General features: G+C 41.8%; 1 protein-coding gene across 11 annotated transcripts in view; it reads left to right on the top strand.

Annotated features, from left to right (window-relative positions):
- The window catches only part of foxp1b (forkhead box P1b), a 150,899-nt gene that overhangs the window by 67,450 nt on the left and 61,640 nt on the right, over positions 1 to 21,809 (top strand). For all 11 annotated transcript variants that reach the window (XM_087178901.1, XM_087178899.1, XM_087178908.1 and 8 more), the window contains one exon: positions 1,737 to 1,906. In XM_087178901.1, the coding sequence (XP_087035027.1) occupies positions 1,748 to 1,906 (159 nt within the window). In that variant the 5' untranslated portion in view covers positions 1,737 to 1,747. The remainder of the gene's footprint in view (positions 1 to 1,736; positions 1,907 to 21,809) is intronic.

Genomic DNA, 21,809 nt, shown 5'->3' with positions numbered 1-21,809 from the left:
GGGAGGGGGGGCGGCTCTAGCCCCAGCCCAGAGAACAGGGCCTGTAGGCCGGGCCCAGGCTGCTCAGACAGGCCCCTGAGTGTGGGGGCGTAGTGACACACAACTGAACCGGCACAGGCCACAGTGTCAGATGACTCACTCGGTTATGCTTCTTGCAAGGAGGGCTTCTCCAGGAGAGGAGATGTAAACCATGAAGCACTTTGGATTTGATTTTTGCTATGGTGCTGTTTTAGTTCACTGTAGCCCACAACTGCTACTGATGATACCGAGCTGGGAGACTATCCCCGAGTACCACGGTTTAAAAGACCAGTGCTGCTTATATTGCTGTTTATTTTTTAATAATCCCATGTCTAGATTATTATCTCACCTATGCTCTGTAAATATTCTTTGGTGCCAACTTGTCAACCTCAATTTCCTATCTGTCAGCCTGAGTGTGTGTCCCCATGGTGTCTGGGTGTGTGCCTGCATCTTGTTTAGATCTGGATCTCTGGAGACACTGTGCCCGTGTAGTTGAGCACATAAACGCAACACCATAAATCTGCATTTAGTTCCATTTTCACCTTCTTTCATGATGAGGCCCACTGTTTTAAAGGCATTTATTCTGCTTCATATAAATAATTAATCAGCCAAGTTAATTCGCTTCTGCCTGACTTGGTCAGCTTCATTAACCACCCTGGAATTGGGAGGCTAGACGCAGTGCACCAGCGAGGCCTGTGACCAACACACAATAGCTGTAAATCATTCCACTGATTTGAGGAATACAGGCCCAGATATGCACCGGTGTCACTGACACTCATCCCCAGAAAGGCAGAGGGGTGGTGGGAGGGAGAGGGGGGGGGGCATGTCTGTCTGGCTTTTGTGTATCCAAAAGCAGAACAGAGGATATAAAATGTAAGCAAATAACTGTGCATTCACATTTAACACTGATTACACTGTTGTATTTTGACATAAAGCAAAAAGCATGCCGATATTTGTTTGTTATCCTTTTGAGTAAGATTAAGTTATGAAAGACAACCTTTTTTCCCAACAACTCAAAGGGGGTTTATTTATATTCAGACCTGTATTTTGGTGTTAATTGAGCACCCCTGAAGGATTTGACTGTTTTCGCTTGGCCTCGGATTGACTGTTTCTCATGGAGATCCTTTGGCAGGCCTCACACAGTCGCCCTGTTTCCCATTAAAAAGCCATTCTACCGTGGTTCTTCTGGGAGCCATGCAAGTAAATATATCCATTTCCATAGAAAGTGTTTTGTTTTGGAGGTCCAGTGTTTTCTTGGGCTCCTCTGCTCTCACTCAACTCAGGTTGGGTTCCTCTCCGATGTGCGCTGGACCCCAACCCCTCCACCGCACCGCTGCATATACCCCACAATGGAGAACACAAACAAAACCTGAGTCCCACTCACTTCTCTCAAGCCCAGTAAGGACTTGTCATCTGCAAAAGATCTGCACCGGAAAAGACAAAACAAAGGAGTAGTTCATTACTGTGTGGAGAAGCGGTCTGTGAGAGCGTGTGCGTGTGTGTTTGCCTCATTGCATATGCTACATGCAAACAAACAAGACACAGGGAAGCACAAACCAACAGGGAAACCTGCAATAAAAGTGAAATTGTGTGGGAAGGATATGACAGATGTTTATAGTTTGGCCCAGAGTTGAAATGCGACCTCATTGCTGTGTGTTTTAACAGCTGTTTCTCTCCGTCTCTGTCCCTGTTTTCTCTCTTTCTGTGTCTTCTCTCAGGTTTTTAAGTCATGATGCAAGAATCTGGGACGGAGGCGACGAGCAATGGACCAGCCAGTCAAAATGGAGGAGCGAGCATGGAGGGCGGTTCCAGGGAGGGACGACCCAAGAGCGCCACGCCGTCAGTGGAGGTGACTGCAGCTGACCTGCTGCATCTCCAGCAGCACCAGGTAGAACAGTCCCCCTTTCACACCTGTCTTCACTTTATTAAGCCATGTCAACAGCAGGCCTGATCCGCCTCTTAAAGTGCCACTTAATATTTAATTCCATCTCAAAGTACATCTAGTACATAAACACATTATTATTATTATTTATGTATATTGAGGCTCTCTTTGAATATTTAAAGAAGGGGAAGTGCTCTCTCTGTGTGATTGTGTTTGGTTATGAACGTGTTTATCGTAGCATGCAGCATCTGCATTTTGGTGAAATATTTATAATGGTGTTCTGACATATTTTAAGTATGTATGTGCCACAGGATTGTGTAGACACCATGACATCCAATAGGATGACAGCATTTTCCTCTGGCTCATTGTAAACACACCTCACACTCACAACTAATGCCACACTCTGCCGTGTTAACCAATGAGATGTGGAGATGCACGCCGGCTTTAGCGTCAGCGAAGCCCAAAACATTTTCACCATCTCCGACTTGAGGCAAACAGACAAGCTTTTTCTGTTGGTGTCAGCATTATGTGTGGCACACGACAGTGTGTTTAAGGAAACAACATTGAAAAGATCAGTGTGTCTTCTGCTATCTCGGTCTATCCGACAGGACGACCAGGGTTGTTGTCAGGAGCTGTTTGGTGATGATGCACAGGCTGCGTGCCGCTGTCTGTTGTCCCAGCACATCCATCAGGGAGGGCAGCAATGCTACAGCGCAGAACGGCATGCTGTAGCATGGGGGATATGGTGCTGTAACGTATAGAGCTGAGCAGTAATTCAGTTTCATCATTCATCATATTTCATATATATGATCTGATTATGTGATACACAATTATGTTGTCAGAAATGATGATAACCAGCAGATCTGTTCAACACGAGGTATGGAAAATATGTTTTTGTAAATAGCTTAGCTTTTTGAAAAGGCATTGCTTGACTTCTGACTTGATGTGATATGCAGGGCAATGCAGTGCAAAATAAGTTTTATCATAATATGCACAATCATTAATGTGAAGTGTATTGCTCTGCCCTACACATGTATCACTTGAATAGTAATATGACCTCATAAGTGGTTACTTCTACATTGTGATTAGTCCTATCTTTTAATTATTTCTCCATTACCCATGCTTTATGTAATTGTAGAGTAGAACGATGTATGAGTAATTGGTAGAGGAGCAAACATGTGCGAATGTGATGTTTTAGTTGTCGTCATCTAGTCTATGCCGTGGAACAGGATGCCTCTGTTAATCACATTTTTCCAGGGTATTAAGTGGGAGCGTATTGGAATAAACCCCAAAGAAGAAGTGTTAGCTAATCAGTAAGTAAAAAGGACGGATGTCAGCGTGCTTCCTGCTCTTCATTCTCAGTGTTAGGCCTTTAAGGCCTTTCCAGATCTGCTCTTCATCCCCACTCCCCCTGCTCCAGACCCCGCTCCCAGACCTCACCTCCAACCCATCTTTTTTTCCAGCTCAGAATGAGCATGTCGTCAGTGAGAAAATCACAGCCATACTGAATTCATTACTGCAGTAGTCACACAAAACCATGGATAAAATTTCAATAACTGCAGGCCACAGTTGAGTAAACAGTTGCACTGAAACTTAATTCCTGTTGACTTTTCCTTCATTCTTTGCCAGGGGCACATTCTGATTCGCTCTGCAAAGACAACAGGGTTACAACTTTGATGAATGTGAGGCAGGGGAGAGGGAGAGGGAATGAGAGAGAGAGTGAGAGAGGGAAAAGTGTCATGGATGTGCACTTGACACCAAGAAGGGATGGAAATAAAGCCTCCCCGCTAGAATAGAGCTAGTCGTCCAAGCATGGTCCCTGTTTTCTAGTCATCCAGAAAGAGCTATTACTCTCCAGGATCTGCCCTGGCATTTAAAGGGAGGAAAAACGAGCAACTTTCTCTTTCCTATTTCAGTGGATTACAGTCACGTTTCCTGCCCTCTGCTTTCTGCTGTGGCAAATAGCAAGCGCTTTTTGCTTTATGCCTTTTGAACAAATCCACTGGTTAATTTCTGTGGCCTCCAGTTGGAAGTTGAAACACAGGGAGGTGTATTAATTGTTGTGTGTGATAAATGGCGCGTGGATGTGGACGAAGGACGAGATGTCTCACTCTCAGCTCCTGACACTGGGCTTTGATAGGCTACTTACCAGGGTAGTGTTACTGGGAAGGCAGGCAGGCAGTCTTTTTATTCTCCCATTAGACTAACCCAGGATTTTCACTCATGCACCATGAACCATGTTAATTGTCCCCAGGGCATTACGATCTTCGCTCAATTACTTGATAACTTTTTACTTTTGTGGCATTTCACAGTCTTTTCTTTTAAGTTTTATTTGCAGCTCGCACTAATACGGCTCTAACTGACACACTGAGGGTTTCTTTTATTCTTTGTTCTCCTCAAAACATCCAAGATGCTATTACCTCTTTAGGTGAGGCAAAAATCAATCTAGAATCTTTTCAGACTCAAATGTCTGAGAGTCCCCTGAGTGAGCGGGAACAACAAACCTGGCAGTGGCATATCATTTATTTTTATTAGGGAACATAACTATGAAAGACAGTGCTCATTAATAAAGACGGGGGATGAAATAATTGTAATCTGTTTGATCATCTTGATTCTGACAGGGGAATTCATCTTGTAGACTAGTCAGATTTGGGGGAAGTGGACCATAAGCTTGATTTAAGCATCTCTATTAGTAAGTCAAATACTGTTTGTTAAGAACTGAGAATTAAAAAAAACATCCCTTGTCCTCTGAGTTCACTGTTTGAGGAACTCTGTTGTGGATATCTGCTGTGTTGTAATAGCTGGACGTTTGGGTGTGTTTATAAATGTTGATGTGCATCTTGTTGCTTTTCAGGCTTTGCTTAATTGTTTGCAGTTGTTTGTGCATAATATAAGGATATCTCCTTTTTTTAGAACACAAATATAATATTTTTTCATAACATACTGTATGCGTTTGCCCTAGAATCTGGCATCTGTGTTTTTGTTTGTGTTGCAGAAGTTGTGGTTTTAACGTTATCCACATGAGGAAATGAAGATACTGTAGGAGAGAGAAAATAAAACAAAAAACAATAGCATGAAAGAGCTTTTGCAATAACCTGCTTTGTGATTTGTGATTTAAATGGTTGTGCAACAGGAAGTCGTGTTGTGTAGCTGTTGTAGTCAAATAAACACACAGTGACAATAATGATGTTTGAGACTTTGTATCAGTTTTGAAGCTGTTGTTCAACTCCCTGCACGGATTTCCTGTGATGTGTGGTCATTTTCAGCGTTTCTGCGTTTATAACATCTCACATGTTTAACCGTGTCAGCCATTCCTTCACTCCAAACTTGGTTTAACTGATGCTGATAATATTATTTTCCTGTCTTTTAGATGAGCCCTTTAAATGAAGTGATACTGTACAAATACACCCCGACAGTATCATAGAAGAAAAACATAAAATAATTGCTCTTCTTTTGTTATAGATATCCACCAAGTCTGCTCCGTCAAACAAGTGCCTTTAAGGCTTTGTTATTCATCACCCAATTATGGATATGTTCTTTCTTCTTTTCTGCCTGTGTGGCTGAGCTGTCCGTCATGTTGCGTGTACAGACAGGAGAGAGTGACACGCATCACAGTGGACACAGAAAGAGCTGAGTGAGCACAGGTTTACTTGTTTGCATAATGCAAGGCTTACACGGTCTCATGTGGAGGCTTGAGAAGGTGGAAATGCACGTCTCAGCCAGCGTCACCCAGCTCTGTTCTGCCAAGCTTCAGGGGGAAGTGCTAGATGATAAGCTTCGCTATCAAAGTACACTCACACGGACACACACACACACATACACACACACATACAAACATGTACATGCTCAGAGGCTAGGCCTGGCGGTGCACGGCCTGCTGGTTTCTGGCATCCCGTCCACATTACGGGCTAATGGTCAGACTGAGAGAGTTAACAGCGTCAGGTCAGAGAGGAGGCCAGAGAGCGTTTGCTGCCTCAGATCTCTGCTAATCACATGTACGCTGCCGCTGAGCTGAGGGCGAAAGAGAGAGAGTGCTATGCCTGGATTGAAATACATACAGTGTTATGGTGTTTCACAAGAAGAACGCAGCCTTATCGCCGCACTTCTGAATCGAATTCCTGCCAGTATCTCTGTATTCACTCTGCTACAGAATTATATATCTGTGCAGTGCTGAATATTTGACATGCGTGATAAAGGCTCCTTTGCCCTGGGTGCTTTTTGACCAATAGCTGTGGTGCATTATCCTACTGAATGTGTGCTTCCTTCATGAGTCTTGTCATCTTAGTCCTGCACTGTGCAAGAGTGCATCCACGGAGCGGATCACGCTGAACAGATTCCCCAATGTCTCCCTGTGCACACTCCTCCATCTCTAGGAGCTCTCAGGTATCTTCATGTATAGTGTTCATATTGTCACAGGAGGCCAAGCACCGGCTCCAACTTATTGGAAAATCTGCCGGAGAGGATAACATCAGTGTTATGACACTGCATATTGCCCTAAATTGCGTTATTGGTAAAATGATAGTGCTCGTCCAATTTGAATAATTTTATGGAATCCCTCACAGAACAGTTTAATTATGTTATCACACAACTGGCAACATCTGTCTTTATACCACAGCACATGACAGTTTTATTACAGGCTGAATTTCTTTGCTGGTTCTGGCAATTGATGTGTGATCTGATTAATAATCACACAGATGGAGGTGAAAATTGAACAGTGATACGCTGCTATGTCGAAAAAAGGGGAAATAATTATTAAAGTTAAAAAAAAGTAGAAAAAAACAGCCTGTGTCAGTGAAAATATCACAAATATTTTACTAAGCATATTGCTTTTTTAAACACAGTTACATTTTTTTTATCAGGAAAAAAAAAATCTGTTTAGTCTAGGTGCAACTTTTCAAATCCTTTTGTCACCCAGTTTTGTTAGTGAGGTTTTGGGAGGTAAACCACCCAGCACCTCTCCTTTGTCTTATAGATGTCTCAAAGACAGCCAGCCCTGTGAACTCATCCATTTTGTTGAGTCTACCTCCAGCCACCGCTCTCCGACTGGGAAGAGATGAAGCACGTTCGGCATCTGTGCAGAAACCCATGGTTTAAAATAGGTGACTGTTGCTCAGGTCGACATCCTGTTTACACATCCTGCTTATGTGGGCAGCAGGAGGGGGATCACAGGAGTTGTTTGACATTGCGGTAATCAGAATGGACACACACACACACAGGAACACAAGCACACACTCGCACACACTCCCACACACTCACTCATCTCATTTCACATCGTAGATCACATGTCATCACAGCACGAACGGAAAAGAAACATAAGGTGAGTTCAAGTATTTGCATTTGATGATTGCGGACTTTGTGCTCCAACATGTTGGTCGCTACCTGGAATTAAAGTTGTCAGAGAGGGAATCTATTTTTTCTTTAATTATTTTAACACATAAAATAATTCTTGTTTTATGGGCAGAGTGTCAGTAGTTTCACTTAGTTTCCATCAGTTGAGCTGACACAGCAGCCACACCCTCTCCACAGCTTTACTTCATTTCAGTTCAGTGTTTTGCAATTTTAACAAATAATGCAAAATAGTATAATTTAATATTATATATAAAAACAAATGAAACAAGTAAAGAACAATCTTTTATAGAACAATCAAGTTAACAGAGAACCCTTTTCCTTCATTAGGTTAAGGAATTAAGAGGATGGCCACACTACGGTGGATAAATCTGAAAATGCATTAATATAATGCCATGTAATGTCAACCTGCATCTTCATTAGTGTCGTCACGTTGTTGGCAATGTGAAGTTAGTCTTTAAAGACAACACAAAAGGGAAATACCAAAATCACTTCCTCTCCATCCTGTTGGCAAACACCAAATTTGTGCCTTATATATCTGGTTAGTTATTAGTTCTTCTCACTGGCAAAACTTCTGTTCCTGTCAACTGAACAAATATTTGATCATGGCTCATAAATGCTTCAGGTTATTAACCAAGGTTAACAGTAACTCATTTCCTGCTGAACCAAGTCTCTGTTTTGATGTTACTAACTATTTTGACAACATTGAATACATGTAAATGAGACCTGTGTTGTGTTTTCGGCAATTGCCATTAAAAATGAGAAGTCATAGTGAAGTCAGAGCAGACAAAACAGTTGTTTTTTGTCTCAGCAGACGTATTTCATTGTCTGTTCTAAGGTTAGATATACTGTACGTCCCTGTGGAGAATGTGTGGATGAGCAAACCACTCAAGGACGTGTGCAAGTACAAATGCCTCCCATGTAAATGATGCTGGTATCATTAGGAAGAGTGAAGTGGCTCTCATTGTGTGGCGCCCGGATGGTCTTTGATGGCCTCGGTCTGTGTGTTTGTGCTGAAGTGGGCAACTCTAAACTTTGAGCAGGTGTCTGAAGCAGCTGGCTGGAGGCAGACAGGGAAACACGTCTGCGTCAGTTCAGTATTAAATGGCTTAGAGAGAGGCCTCGGCTAGCCAGAGGACTAATGCATCCTCAATGTTTTATTTAAAGTAGTGCCAACAACCGCTTATGAATGCTCCACATCAAGATGCACACACAAATCCTCACACAAGCACACACACACACACACACACACACACACACACAGACGCACACACACGCACACTGGCAGGCAGAGTAATTTTGCACTGTTTAGCTGAACAACTTGTGTGTTTAGTGTTGTAAATAAGTAACCGTTTTAACGGGGCCTCAGGAGACTGTGGTTGGGAAAGTACATGCTCAGACATGACTGGCTTTAATAGCCATTGTCAAAACACTGTTTAAACAAAACCCTTTCTTCACCCGATTGGAATGTTTACATTTAGTTGAATAATAATGCCATTTTAAGTAGAAGCTATTCTTTAAGGATAGTCAATCTGACCCAATTTATTAGGGATAGACTTAAGGATGCACAGTTCCTCCTGGGAAAACATTCAAGCGCAGGGCCTATTCATTTTTAATGAGAGCACTACTTTAAAAACTTCATAGAATTAATATGTATCAGTGAAGTCTTTCCTGTGCAGAAAACTTCAGGGTAATTAATATTCATAGGCTGTGCTTGTTAACACCCCCAATGCTAGTGCAATGTAGATCCAATTAACATAGAATGGACCCCAAGGATTTGGGCAGATAAGGGTTAAATGAGCTATTGAAATTGAAACCGGGACCGTCTCCTCTTAAAACACTTATTTGTTTCAACAAGCCCTAATTTTTTTTTTTTTGTTGCAGATTAAGTTATCTTTTGGGTGCACATGTAAATAGCTACAAAGGTAGAGTTGCCTGAGAGAGTTCATGGAGACCCTGTATGTGCATGCAAAATGTTGATGCGTGGGTGGATGTGTGTGTGAGTGTGTGTGTGCGCGCGTGCAAGCATGTGCGCTTGTATACATGTATGCATAGGGAGCATCACCTACACAGCTAGGCTAATGTGAAAATCCTGTAGTGAGCCTGGATTTTATATCTTATTCATAATCTCTTAGCACAATGTGGGTAACAGACATCAGAGTTCATTCTTGGCATCAGCATGCGAAGGCCTGGTCAGGCTGGGTGACAGGGGGGAAGTGCAGGGGTTCTAAGGGGAGCTAGGTGATGGTAGCAAAATACCTGTTTGCCACCTGCTGCCATTTGTTAGCACACACACTGCAGTTATTGCCCCCCAGAGCATCCTGAGACAACTGTGCCCCCAGTGTCTCAGCTCCAAAAGGACTCAATGTTAAAGACTCGATTTAAACAGGTAACCTGCTTCTGTTTTTTTTCCCACAGAGGTTCTCCTGGTTTTTTTTCAAATGCGTTTACACAAAGGAAAATAAATTTGAGTGTCGTAAAATAAAACAATACTACAGGTGCACTCCAGTAATTTAATATTACCCTCTCATAAATCTGGGGGACTAGAGAAAGACAGATAAAAAAAAACACAATAGTGAGATAAGAAACAAGAATTTCGGTGTCTTGTAATGGTTCCAAAACCCTGATGATGGAAAGGATTTCAAAAGCTCCCTTTGAAGCCACAGACGACATTTTCACAAGCTGAGTAGTACTCCTCATGACAAGTAAACTGAACTGAATGTGTGAAATTGGTGGAGTGTCCCTTTAACGGAGCTTGGTCTTGGTCTTGCCAAGAGCTTCAGTCATCGTTGTGTTTACAAGACAAGAGGTTATAATGCGCCCTCTGACCAGTGCTACTACCTCAGGGCAGCCTGGACTCTTCAGTGACTCAGTATTGGAAAGTGACAAGACAGTCCAGATGGGCCGGGGCTAGCTGGTTAGCATGCTAATTTCAGTAGAAGAAAAGAAGTGATAGTAATTAAAGCAAAACAAAACGGTTACTTTCCACCACCGGAGACAGTTCTTAGCGAGTAAAGGAATGAAGTTTGATACTGAACTCAATGCTTCTTCTAGACTGATGAGTAAATAGCTGTTAATGCTAACATTGGCAATGTAGCTATAGCAAAACTTACAAATAGTTCCTCTAAGATTCACAAGAAACTGAAAAAAACTGTTTATCAGCATGATGCCATCATATAAAGGTGACAAATGAGGATGATGTGGTTAGTGTTTCTATATGTGTGGAAATATATGAATGTACAGAATTTAGGTTTAAAATATAGAATTGTGCACCCCTGTATCTCTTGTGCCTTGTCCCTTGGGTACACAGTATTATTATGTAGCCTATTGTACATGACTTTCTTATATCATATATCGCACAAGGATCAAAATATCATCGATGTAATGTTTTCACCTGTATTGACATATACCACGGGCTTGGATGGGTTCTTTGCCTGTTTAGCCTTTTAAAATCGTATTAAATCTTACGTAGCAATAAATTGTGTAGAAATTCCAGGTATAATTCCAGTATAGTGAACAGTCTGTATCTCTTTTTCTATGATACAGAGAAAACCCTGGCAGCTCTGTTTTTAGTTCGAAGAGAGGAATATGATAAACTACCAATGCTGATGATCAAATGAGCCTTCATTGAAGTAAATATGCATGGACAGCCACACCATGTACAGGTCTCTTAGAGTAAATTTGATTGTTTGACATGCATTCACCCATCAAAGTATCTATCAGTGATTAATAACAACCCCCCTGCACGTTCAGCAGTGACATGGCCTCTATTTGAGAGAAAAATGGCACAGGTCGGTATTCACTGGTGAATAGCTGTATACCATTTAGAGAATGATATGCCCTGATGGGATGTCTCGTCATAAATAATAGTGATGGCACCTCTGCATCCTGTGAATGACATGTGCCATAAATACTTGGCCAGGCCAGAGACAATGCTTCATATAAATCCTCATGCAATCTTTTTTTCTCTGTACAAAAAAAGATATATATTATTTAAATGGACAATAAAAACAAATGTTTTTTTCCCCCTCGGTTGGCGGCTGAAAGACCTTCGTAACAGGACAATGCATGCCGCTCCCTCACTGTGGTCTCTGATGCGCTGTTGTTATTTGCTTGTTTACAATCTTTGACATGATGTAATGGGATGGCTGTGAAAGTACTAGCCAGTAAATGGCACAGAAAATAAGACAGTCCTTTATGTCTGCCCCCTCCTCTTTTCTCTTCTTCCCCCCCTCCCTTTTTCTTGTTTTTCCCTGCAAACAGGGAATATGTTCTGCATTTGACTGAAGGAACATGAGCCTTGAATATAAGTAACTGTTTTTTGCATTAGGTACTCCCTGGAGGTAGGGGGGGAAAATATCATGTCCCTGCGTGAAATGTGAATGTGAAATCTAGCAGAAAGAAATATTTATGACCATTTTCTGCTTGATTAGAGCTAGATGACATGCCTTAGGAGACAGTGAGTGGACAAAAGGCAACAGTGCTGCTTCTGGGCAGATGTTAAAGAAAGAGTTGTTTAGGGAGGAGGGCATTCTGTCCAGGGGCTCTGTGTGTGTTTGTGTATGTGCGTGCGTGTGTGTGTGTGTGTGGGATAGGGTTGGCTGGGGGGGTCGCGTTTGAAGCATGGGAGAGGAAATTGAGTAAGTCCAGCAGGAGTGTACTGGGTGGCAGATGGTGAGCACACAGGATCAATCACTAGTCTCGTTCTCAGATACACACAATACAAATGTCTGTCAGATGCCAATTTAATATCTAAAACACTAATATAAAAAAAAAAAAAAATATATATATATATATATATATATATATATAAGTTTGACAGCACCGAAACGCGTGTGTTTTGATGTGCCAGTTACACATTTCACTTCTGGCAACACTTTATCAACCAATGTAGGTGAACTGGGATTTAGTCCAACATGCAGTCAGCTGTTCGATGTTGCTGCAGTGTTTGTCAGCTACTTGACATTGTTTTTTCTGCTACTGTCCAATATCAAAAACAGACTGCCCGGTGTTTGGGGCAAGATGCTAACATAGTATATACTTCACACTTACCAGTATTCATCACTCGGTCAATAATCAGTGTTGACTCTGCTACTCACATCAAATAAAGTATATTCTTGCTCCAGAACAAGGCAGATGAAACTCATATTAAGTTTACTTTTATGTAATGATACAGACTTTTGTAAATCATTTACAATTCTACAAGTTCATTTGGGCACATTAGCCTACGTTATTACAATATTAGCGCTTGATGTATTTGGCAAGTCACTGCTATCTATATTTTTCTTAATTAGTAAATTTCAGATACGGTTATCCATGCCTCTACAAATTTAGTGTCAAAACAAATCATCTACCAATTATCATCTACCAACTTATCTGAACATAACTTTAATCTACAGTATGTTGCTTTTTAAAGGATATATAAGGTTGCACTTTTAATTTTTTTTTTATAAATTTTGAATTTTGAATACATTTTACATTTGTATCATAAGTAAATAATAATTATGGAATAAAAACAACCACTTACTCAAAGAAAGCGACTAAATCAGCTGAACTTTAAACAGAGCCTTGTTTACTGCTCTTGTTTTGGTTGTGTTATTTTATCAGTTAGAAAAATTAATCCAAAAAAAAAAAAGTTGCGATTTTTTAACTTGTAAATATTTCTAATGACATGTTTGCACACGAGGTGATGCTGAACACCTTTAGGGAAAGAACGAGGGGAACAAATTCAATCTTTTACAACAGTATTTAAGCAGTGCTGAAACTTTACTTACCATTATTCTGCATAATACCATATCATATACCTGTACATGCCTTTCAAAAGCTCAAATTGCCACTTAGAGTGTGTAGAATAAATTCCTCTGTCAACTATAACTTGATGGGATTCTGTGTGCACATTAGCATATGTTATGCTCAGTACACTATATTAGCATAGATTTCATGCAGTGATGGAAGGGGCCAAAACAAGGACTACTGCAAACGTACAGGGCCCACGCATGGATAATTGAGTTGCATGGAAATATAACTACACAAGACACCTGGTCTGAGCAATGTAGTATTTTTTACAATTTTGTAACAGGCTTATCAGTGTTGAAGTGCATCAGGACAAGTGCCAGCATATAAATAATCAGTTAATTACTGTATTGATGCAATTGTCTGTGTTGCACAAGCAACCCATGGTTGGCAGCAGATTGATTGTGTTTAGATGGAGCCTGTGACAGGGGAGAAGCCACAGCTCTTAGAGCCATTTCCAATGGATCAGAGAAGTACAAAATTGAGAGTATGATTAATTTTTCAATTTCTCTCTGCGGATATCTAATAATTGTGCCCATAGATAGCCAAAGGCTCTTATTAAACATTAACATGCAAAAGAAAAGTTAGAATCAGAAAGATGGTATTTTGGATTGAATAATGTAAAATATCTGTAGGGCAACAGGGAAAGAAGCAAACTAGTCCAGGTTTATTCTTCAAATGTTTTCCACCACCGCAATGTCTACTCCTAATTACTGAGCTCTTATCTGCACACTCAACACTATATTTATTTTTCCTCATTGCTAAATGCAAATTTCTCTAACCTTTTAATAACATGTACATGTCAGTAATTTTTAAAAGGAATCATTAGAAATGTCAGTCGGACTCTGCCAGGATTGTGTTTTTAATTGGTATGTAACTCTACTGGACAGACAAGTTTTTATTTTTTAATTCAGGTTTTTGATAATTAATGTGAGGCTGTCTCCAGCATATAAATGCTTCTTTCTTTGATCTAGTAAAGGCAGTGTTGGGAGGCACATGGTTCTTATTAAAATATATCAGCATGTTATCTCCTTGCTTTCCAGTAGAGACACTTTGCCTTTAAGAAGCTGAGCCTTAGAGGAGGTTCCACTCTCAGGCCTCCTTTCCCCTCTCTCTCTCTCTCTCTCGCTCTCTCTCGCTCTCTCTCTGTCCTTCGCTGTTTCTCCCTGTGCTGTCTTCATCACCTTGCTCACTTCCACATAATATCATCTTCATCTCAGATAGCTGTGGCACAGGGGAACTGCATTTGTTGATCAGATTTGGCTTGGCTGACACCTCCTCCCCAGAAGTATGGGGATATGCGTGTAATGCTTGCCTGAGCCCAGCCATCGCCGGCTGATTGAGTGATCCTGCCTGTCACAGGACAAGATAACCACATCAGTAAATACTCTCCAGTCCTCAGCTCCTCGCCGCCGCCATCCACGGCTACCAGGGGCAGCGCTGCACTCCACAAACACTGATGTATTGATTTCCAGCTCCGCACTGTGTCATGAAGGCTAAAAACCCAAATCGTGACACATATTTAATTAATTCTCTTCCTGCCATAGCTATGAAGGATGCACATTCCCTACTCAGTATGCAGACATACTGTATTGTACCAGCTCTCTGCTTTCCCAAAGGAAATTCATACTCAAGTTACAGTTAGCTTTTCTTCTCAATTTGATGAGGTCTTGAGCTGATATCACACCTCCAGACTCGGGTTTCACAGTGTGATCTTTTGATATTCCCCTCTCTTCAAAACATCACCGGCACAGAAGACGGATTGAATTAGCGATTTGTGGTGTGTTTATCTCAATCTGAGAGTAATTTGGTGCTCTCTGTCTTAGCACTCAAGCTCAATGAAAACAATAAATGGTGTCCTTATCTTCTGGAGTGAAATCAAGATAGGCGCAGGAGGCTGAGAGTTATTTGTGGTTGATTTGGAGGGAAAGGAGGGACAGGAAATGGACACCCCTCTCACATTACCTCTTGCCATACAGTGGGAGAAAGAGACAGAGGCAGGCGGGAAGGTTTTTTAATCAGCAGAAAGCTGTGCTTCTAATGTAAAAGTGTCAAAGATGTGCCGTAGCCCCTCAATAAGTGAAATCTGGTCAAGTCTTGTGTTAAATTGAAAAAGGGGCTGCTGGGATTTGGAGGTGAGGGGACAGGGGACTCAGTGGCAGCAGCATCTTGGTCAATTATCACAGTCTCCGGTGCTCTGTCCCACTCCTGAGGCCTCCTCTCCTCCATCTGGCCCGCTACACAACCAGGAGCATGAGGAAATACAAAAACACAGAGTGGTGGATTTTGAATACGGTTTATTTTTGATTTAAGTGATTATTCTTCTCTATATCGAGCATCTGAGACGTATTCGCTTTGGATCTCAACTGCAGGTGATTCCGAGTCTTTGCCGGCCGTATTACTTATGAATGAAAAACTGCCGCATGTGCCTCTGTACCTCCCCTTGCCCTGCTTGTAGGAGCATCGCACTTAATGCTCACGCTACAGCTGCATGTCCTGGCGTATCCTAGCTGCCTCTCTGGCTGCAGAGAAAAGGATCACTTCCTGGCAGGTGCGATGTGGGGAGCCACAGCTTCTGCCTTTTCGCTGACTCGCCACTGAGTGAAAAAAAAGAAAAGTAAACTGGAGGAGAGGGGGAAAAAAAAGAAAGTTACCCACCACTCTATTTATACGTGTATGTGTGCAGGCTATTTTAACCACCTTAGTGAGAGCCAGGAAGCCAGCACTTGCCCCATATTTTAACCAGATGTTGAAGAGGGGAAGAAAAGCCTCACAAGTCTTGCAATCAAAATAATTATCTTTATGGGTGGATGTTTACAAAGTGTTAATGTGATATTCTGCAGGCGGACTAACTGAGTCTGCTTTTATGTGTTAAACATGATAAATGCCCCTGTCTATTAAAAGACCAACACCTTTTACTTTAAAGCAGTTTTGAAAAGAGAGAGAGAACATCTACAGTCAGCCATGATCCTCCTGCTGTCTGTCTCCTCTTCTTCTCTCTCCTCTGAATCACAGCAGACAGGACCGACAGGAGTGGATGCGGCCTCTTTGATAGACAGTCAAAGAAGTAGCAGCAGTGATTTGTAGCAACAGAGAAACAGTAGCGCTGTAACCTGCATTCATGTCAGATGGAGTCATAGGTGCAGGAGGTTGAGCTCATTCATACCCTACAAAATCAAAGTGTGATTTCTAATCTGATTCTGTATTATGTATTTATTTATTACCTGATTGGGCCAAAGTCAAATTGAAATTTAAAGTATGTAGGCTGACATCTAATAGAATCTGCTCATTTTGCTTCAGGGGAGTTTTGTTTTTGGAGCACATTAGCTTTGCCGCGTTGTAGTTTGACAGACGTTTTCTCACAGGAATCAATGTGTAATTTGAATAATCACAAAAAAAGTGTGTTCGTTTGGTTTGCGGGAACATCGGTGTCCCAGCTGAATAAAGAAGTAAATGAGGGGAAGAAAAACAGGTAATTATGCTGAAGCAGCAAATGAATGACCCACTGACCCTTAATCCTAATTGATTTTGTGGAGGCAAATTGTTTTTATCGCCCATTTTGATGTGTTTTTGTTAACTGTCCTTTAGATTTTTTTTTGTAGATGTAGTTAATTGGTTATGTGAATAAAAAATGAAATACTAGAAACAGGGAGGGAGGAAATCTTCCATTTACCAGCAAGGCAATTATAGCTGGCAGCTTGCACTTTGTGGAATGATGTCATATCCTGGAAGAAGAGCAAAGACTTCACCTCCCACCAGAGTCATTATGCCCACAATGTTATTTAGCTTTATTTACTGTTTAAAAACCATGCATGCATAACATTAACACACAGTTGGCTGTTTGGTGGAATAGTTAGGCCTGTGCATACACAAAAAAAAAAAAAAGCCTGCAGAAGCTGTGTGTATCATAAAAACAGCATTGTGTGTGTGTGTGTGTGTGTCCGCCCTGGGTCAGGCCGTCAAACCTCACAAACCGTTGCAAATATGCAGCGGTCAGTGAGTGTGTGCCAAGTTACAATGTAACTCTACGTGTGCACTGTCTGGGTGATGACACGTGCTACTTTGCATGTAAATTCTTTCGTGATTCACCTCCAAGTGAACCTACAGAGAGCGATTCTGGTGCTGGCTTAAAGACAGAGGTGTGTTTTTATGACTAGGTGAGGCACGTCCTCTCCAAGGCCCTCGAGCACTGTATCCCTCTACCCTCCCCTTTAATCACTGTATCAACCACTCTCATAAACTCCATGAGCTGTGTATTAGTGTGTGTGTGTGTGTGTGTGTGTGTGTTTGTGCACGTGTTTGAAAGAGTGTGTGTGTGTGTGTGTGTGTGTGTGTGTGTGTGTGTGTGTGTGTTTGTGCGTGTGTGCGTGCGTGTGCGTGTGCAAATGCCATGTGTATGCGTCTGTGAGCATGTGCCCTTCCTTGTTTCCCCATTTTTAAACTTAATCAGCAAAAATAAAAGCCGTTGTAAGCTAGCTCATATTAAAGAGGTGATTATTGGTAATAAATACTTTTTATACATACTTATTACAGAGGCAGTTTTCTTCTTGCGCTTAATGAGAGTAATTTGATTTGCTTGAGAGATTACAGTTTCCTAGAATTAATGCGGCAATCCCCATTCCAAGATAGAGTGAGATCTAAGATTCTTCACAGGTCGTGTGCTGCTAGATGCACCCCTCTCACATAGCAGCTAATGGAGTTGAACAGCAGTCTGTCATTCCCCCCGCCCACTACCCCAGCAGCTCTATAGCCCACATGCCCTTGGTTCCTGCAGTGCTTGTTGTTTGGGCTACTTCTGCCACCTGCGTTTTACTTTTTACCACTTATTCACTAAGTGGCTCTTTTCTGAAAACTCTGGGTACATATATATATATATATATATATATATATATACACACACACACACACACAAATATACATATATATATATATATATATATATATATATATGCAATGTCCGAATGAAAATTCAACACCTGGACAAATAACTGACACAATTGCACTAATTCAAACCGCATTCATGTTGTATCGGAATCGAAAACCATAGTTTTTTCTCCCCCGTCTTATTTCCTCAGTTTGTTGTAGTTTAATATTTCCATCACATGTTTATGTAAGCCCTTCAAGCTTAGAGCGTAACTTAATTTGAGCTGTGATCATCTTCTCCTGCGACATTTATTGAAGCCTGCAGCCTGCAGGTCTCAGCGCCTAAAGCTGAAGGTGGCTCAGGCAGATTGAGGGCGGCCAATTCTGTCACCACAGTGCACTCCGCATGTTAATTAAGCTTTAGAAAAGTGCTTACACCTAAAGGACGTTTTTCCATGACTTGTTAGTCCATAAACACTCCAGAACAAGGAAATGAAATTAAAGAGGATTTGTAAGAATTGTTAACTATAAATGTGGTTGGCCAATCTAATCTCAAGTCCCGGGCTACAAGTACTGAACATCTTATCTTTAGTGGTAGATGCACTGTGCTTGAACAACTGGAGAAAGCTAAAGGAAACCATTTGTCATGAATTTGTCATTAAACAGTTGTTAATTCTGTCGGTGGCCACCAGTTCCTAGAAATGGCTCCAAAAGTTCAGCATCTTCCTCAATCTTTATTACGTTTGTGTTTTATCAAAGATGGCTGCAGAATACTGATCTCCACCAGGCTTTTCAACTGACGTGTGATTTTCAGGTTTACTACAGGTCACAGCGGTTCTGTTGTTGGCATTTCCCTGCAACAGGTGACTTTAAATGTAAAATTAAATGTAAATTTGTTGCAGCCTTTGGCGGTTGTGTAACATTGCCCATTTAAGCCTCATGTAAATTTGGTTTCAGACGTTGAGATGTTGTTCTACTTGATATGAAGCTGTTTTAACGTACAGTTTATTGCTGTGGAATTCTTCAGTTACCATAACTGTTGTACACCGTTGTTCACTTATCACAAAAGGAACCTGTCGTATGACATCCTCAGACTGTAGACACTAGCGTTTCCTTAATTGCATTTGCATACATGAAGAAGCATCCTGCCGGTCAGAAAACAACTTTTACCAGTTATTTGCTGCTTTAAACGGTGCATCACACGGTAATCTATGTACAGACTAAACATAATTGTAGCTCTAAATTAGCCGGGTTGTTTGTGTCAAATTGAGAGATTGAGGGTCCTCATCCTGCTTGGCACCAGAACTGTCAACCGTCTGTTTCTCCATAAACCTTCCACATCTTCATACCAAGTCAATGCAGGTTAATAATTCCTGCTATAAGAGAAGAAGCAGTTTGTGAAACACCAAAAAAAAAAAAAGAAGAAGTGAGGCCCACCATGTGTCACATCATCTGCCTGTGAGACTATAATACATTACTGTCCAGTGTGACGGGTGATGTGTCTGCACCCTGCTGGAGATTACTCCTCTTTATGGCCGGAGCAATCAGATTTTTTTTCTTCCTTTTCTCTTCCCTTCCTTTATTCCTGGCGGCACAGGATCATATTACCCATCTTGGAATGACTTCAACAGAGACACTGCTATTCCCATGGAGCCGTCTCTCCCCGCTGCAACTCTATCCATAGCCAATTGGACTGGCCTGTGATTTATAGAAAATCTTCTCTTTCGGAGGAACTCTCACTTCACACACACACATACACACACACACACACACACACACACACACACACACACACACACACACACACACAATGGGAATTCTCCCTCAGCAGCTCATGATGTGTTAGGTCTCAGGTCAGGACAGTTCAAGGCAGTGAGCATCAGCGGGAAAAAGATGTACAGTCGCAAACCACAGCCTCACCATAAAGCCTATGGTGAGGTTGTTACGAGATACATAAAACCATAGAGGAACAAAGAAAGATTTTTTTTGTAGTCTCTTAATGAAATCAGCAGGAGCAGATATTCGTCCACTCTTTGGGCGGATGTCATTACGAATCCATCTTCGAGGGAGCAGTCAAAATTTGCTTTGGGCAGTGTCACGCTTGTTGTCTGCTTCACTGATTAGCGGGATTATTCATCAAGATGAGTTACTTTTGCATCTGCACTGAGTTAATCAACATGCCCCGTGGCGTAGAGGCCGAAGAGTGGTCAGCTGTCTACAAGGGGGAAAAGTAAGGCACCAAGCAGTGTGACGCTCCATGACCGTGGCAACTGTCTGATCTCTCCTTCCCTCCTCCAGCACCATCCTATAGTTGTGCGCAGACCACATTCATCTATATTCACCACAACTAAATTGGAAGATTTAAGAGGTTTTATAGGTCCTATCCCGGAAGTCTCGAGTGTATCAATAATGTTGAGTCCTCCGTCTATGAGACCAGGGTAGATAGATCTTCCCATTCTAAACAATATCATTCAAGCACGATAAAATCTGCTCACAGTATTCTAGGTCTCACGCTGGGTTTTTGGAAGCGCCCGTTTTCCCAAGCACAACACTCCCTGCTACAAAGTGATGCAACACTTCCACCAAAGATGCAATCAGGAGGAGTGTGTGTTTTCTAACAGTCCATCTAAGTACTCAGCACAGTTAGCATGCCTCTGCTCTTTTCCCCCCACTTTATCAACTTGACGGATAGTATCACCGTATTCAGCGGTGGGCATCTTGAGGCATCATATGCTCAGAACAAAAAGCTGAGGTCAGAGTGAGGGGGGCTGCTGAGATCCGCCTGCCGCTTTGTTCCCAGATCGTTTGTGCTTTTGCCGTCTTATTTTTTTATTACTCTTTTTAGCTCATTTTATCCTCCTCTCACTCTCACACTTTTTTTCCTCTTTTGCTCCATCTGCCTCTAAATGACACCTAAGCATTGACTGCTCCTCCGACTGATTTGCCTGTGTGTGACCTCCCTCCTTTAGTGGAGTCATTCACTGGCAATGCTAAAGTAGCATGCCTGGCTCTTGGCGGGCAGACATAAGAGAGACAGTGACACGCGGCTGTGCGCTGATAGACTTTCCACTGGAGTGGATTAAATCAGCATCAGGCTAGTGGAGCTGATTACCCCAATATGAAAATGCAGTATCTTAATGGTACATATTTTCATGAGGCAGCCCAGTTGCCTTTCATTTTGCAGCTAATATGTCTATTCTTATGAGTCATTTACTTCTTTAATTACCTTTAGCAGCAGATGCACAATGGTGTATTAATGTGAATGATTTTTACTGCCACTTTATCATACTGAGCCTGTGAAGTTGAAAGGCGTAATTGAGGTGGAAGAGCGACTCATGAGAGAAACAATATTTAGTTGACAGCTCCTCTTGTACTCTGGGAGGGTGTTTATGAGTTTACACCGCACTAAAGCTGTAATAAACACAGTATTCGTTTAATAATGGCGTGGTACGGAAATGCTTTCACTGATATCTGCTCGGTTACTGACTCATCCCAGGAAGTTGCTCGATATAATCAGACAACACTGTGCATGTGTAGGCATTCACTTGCATGTTGTTGCATGCTACTCGCCGTTGTGTCTTTGCATGCTTCTCTGTGGCTAATGAAATAACTGTTTGCAGCAAGCAAAACCTTATTTGCGGTTCTCTCATTTGCAGCATGTGCAACTCTGACAATCCATGTAATTTGCATGTGTGTGCGTTCGTGCTGTGTCTGTGTGTTTCGTCTGCAGCTTGTGTACTTTCCTTGGTGTGATTTTCTGATCCAGACCACTCTGAATAGAGGCCTTCTTTAGCCATCTGTTGTTAAGCTGCTGGCTAAGCAAGGCTGGGGAATCCAAACAAATGCCGAGCACACAGCAAACGGAAGCTGTCAGGCCAGCATAGCTGAGCTGACCTCGCTGGGCTGG

This window comes from Seriola lalandi, unplaced genomic scaffold (genome assembly GCF_002814215.2).
Source record: "Seriola lalandi dorsalis isolate HSWRI2012SDOR001 ecotype SW California unplaced genomic scaffold, Sedor1 jcf7180002054748, whole genome shotgun sequence".
NCBI classification, from domain to species: domain Eukaryota; kingdom Metazoa; phylum Chordata; class Actinopteri; order Carangiformes; family Carangidae; genus Seriola; species Seriola lalandi.
This window is presented reverse-complemented; position numbering and strand designations above follow the sequence as displayed.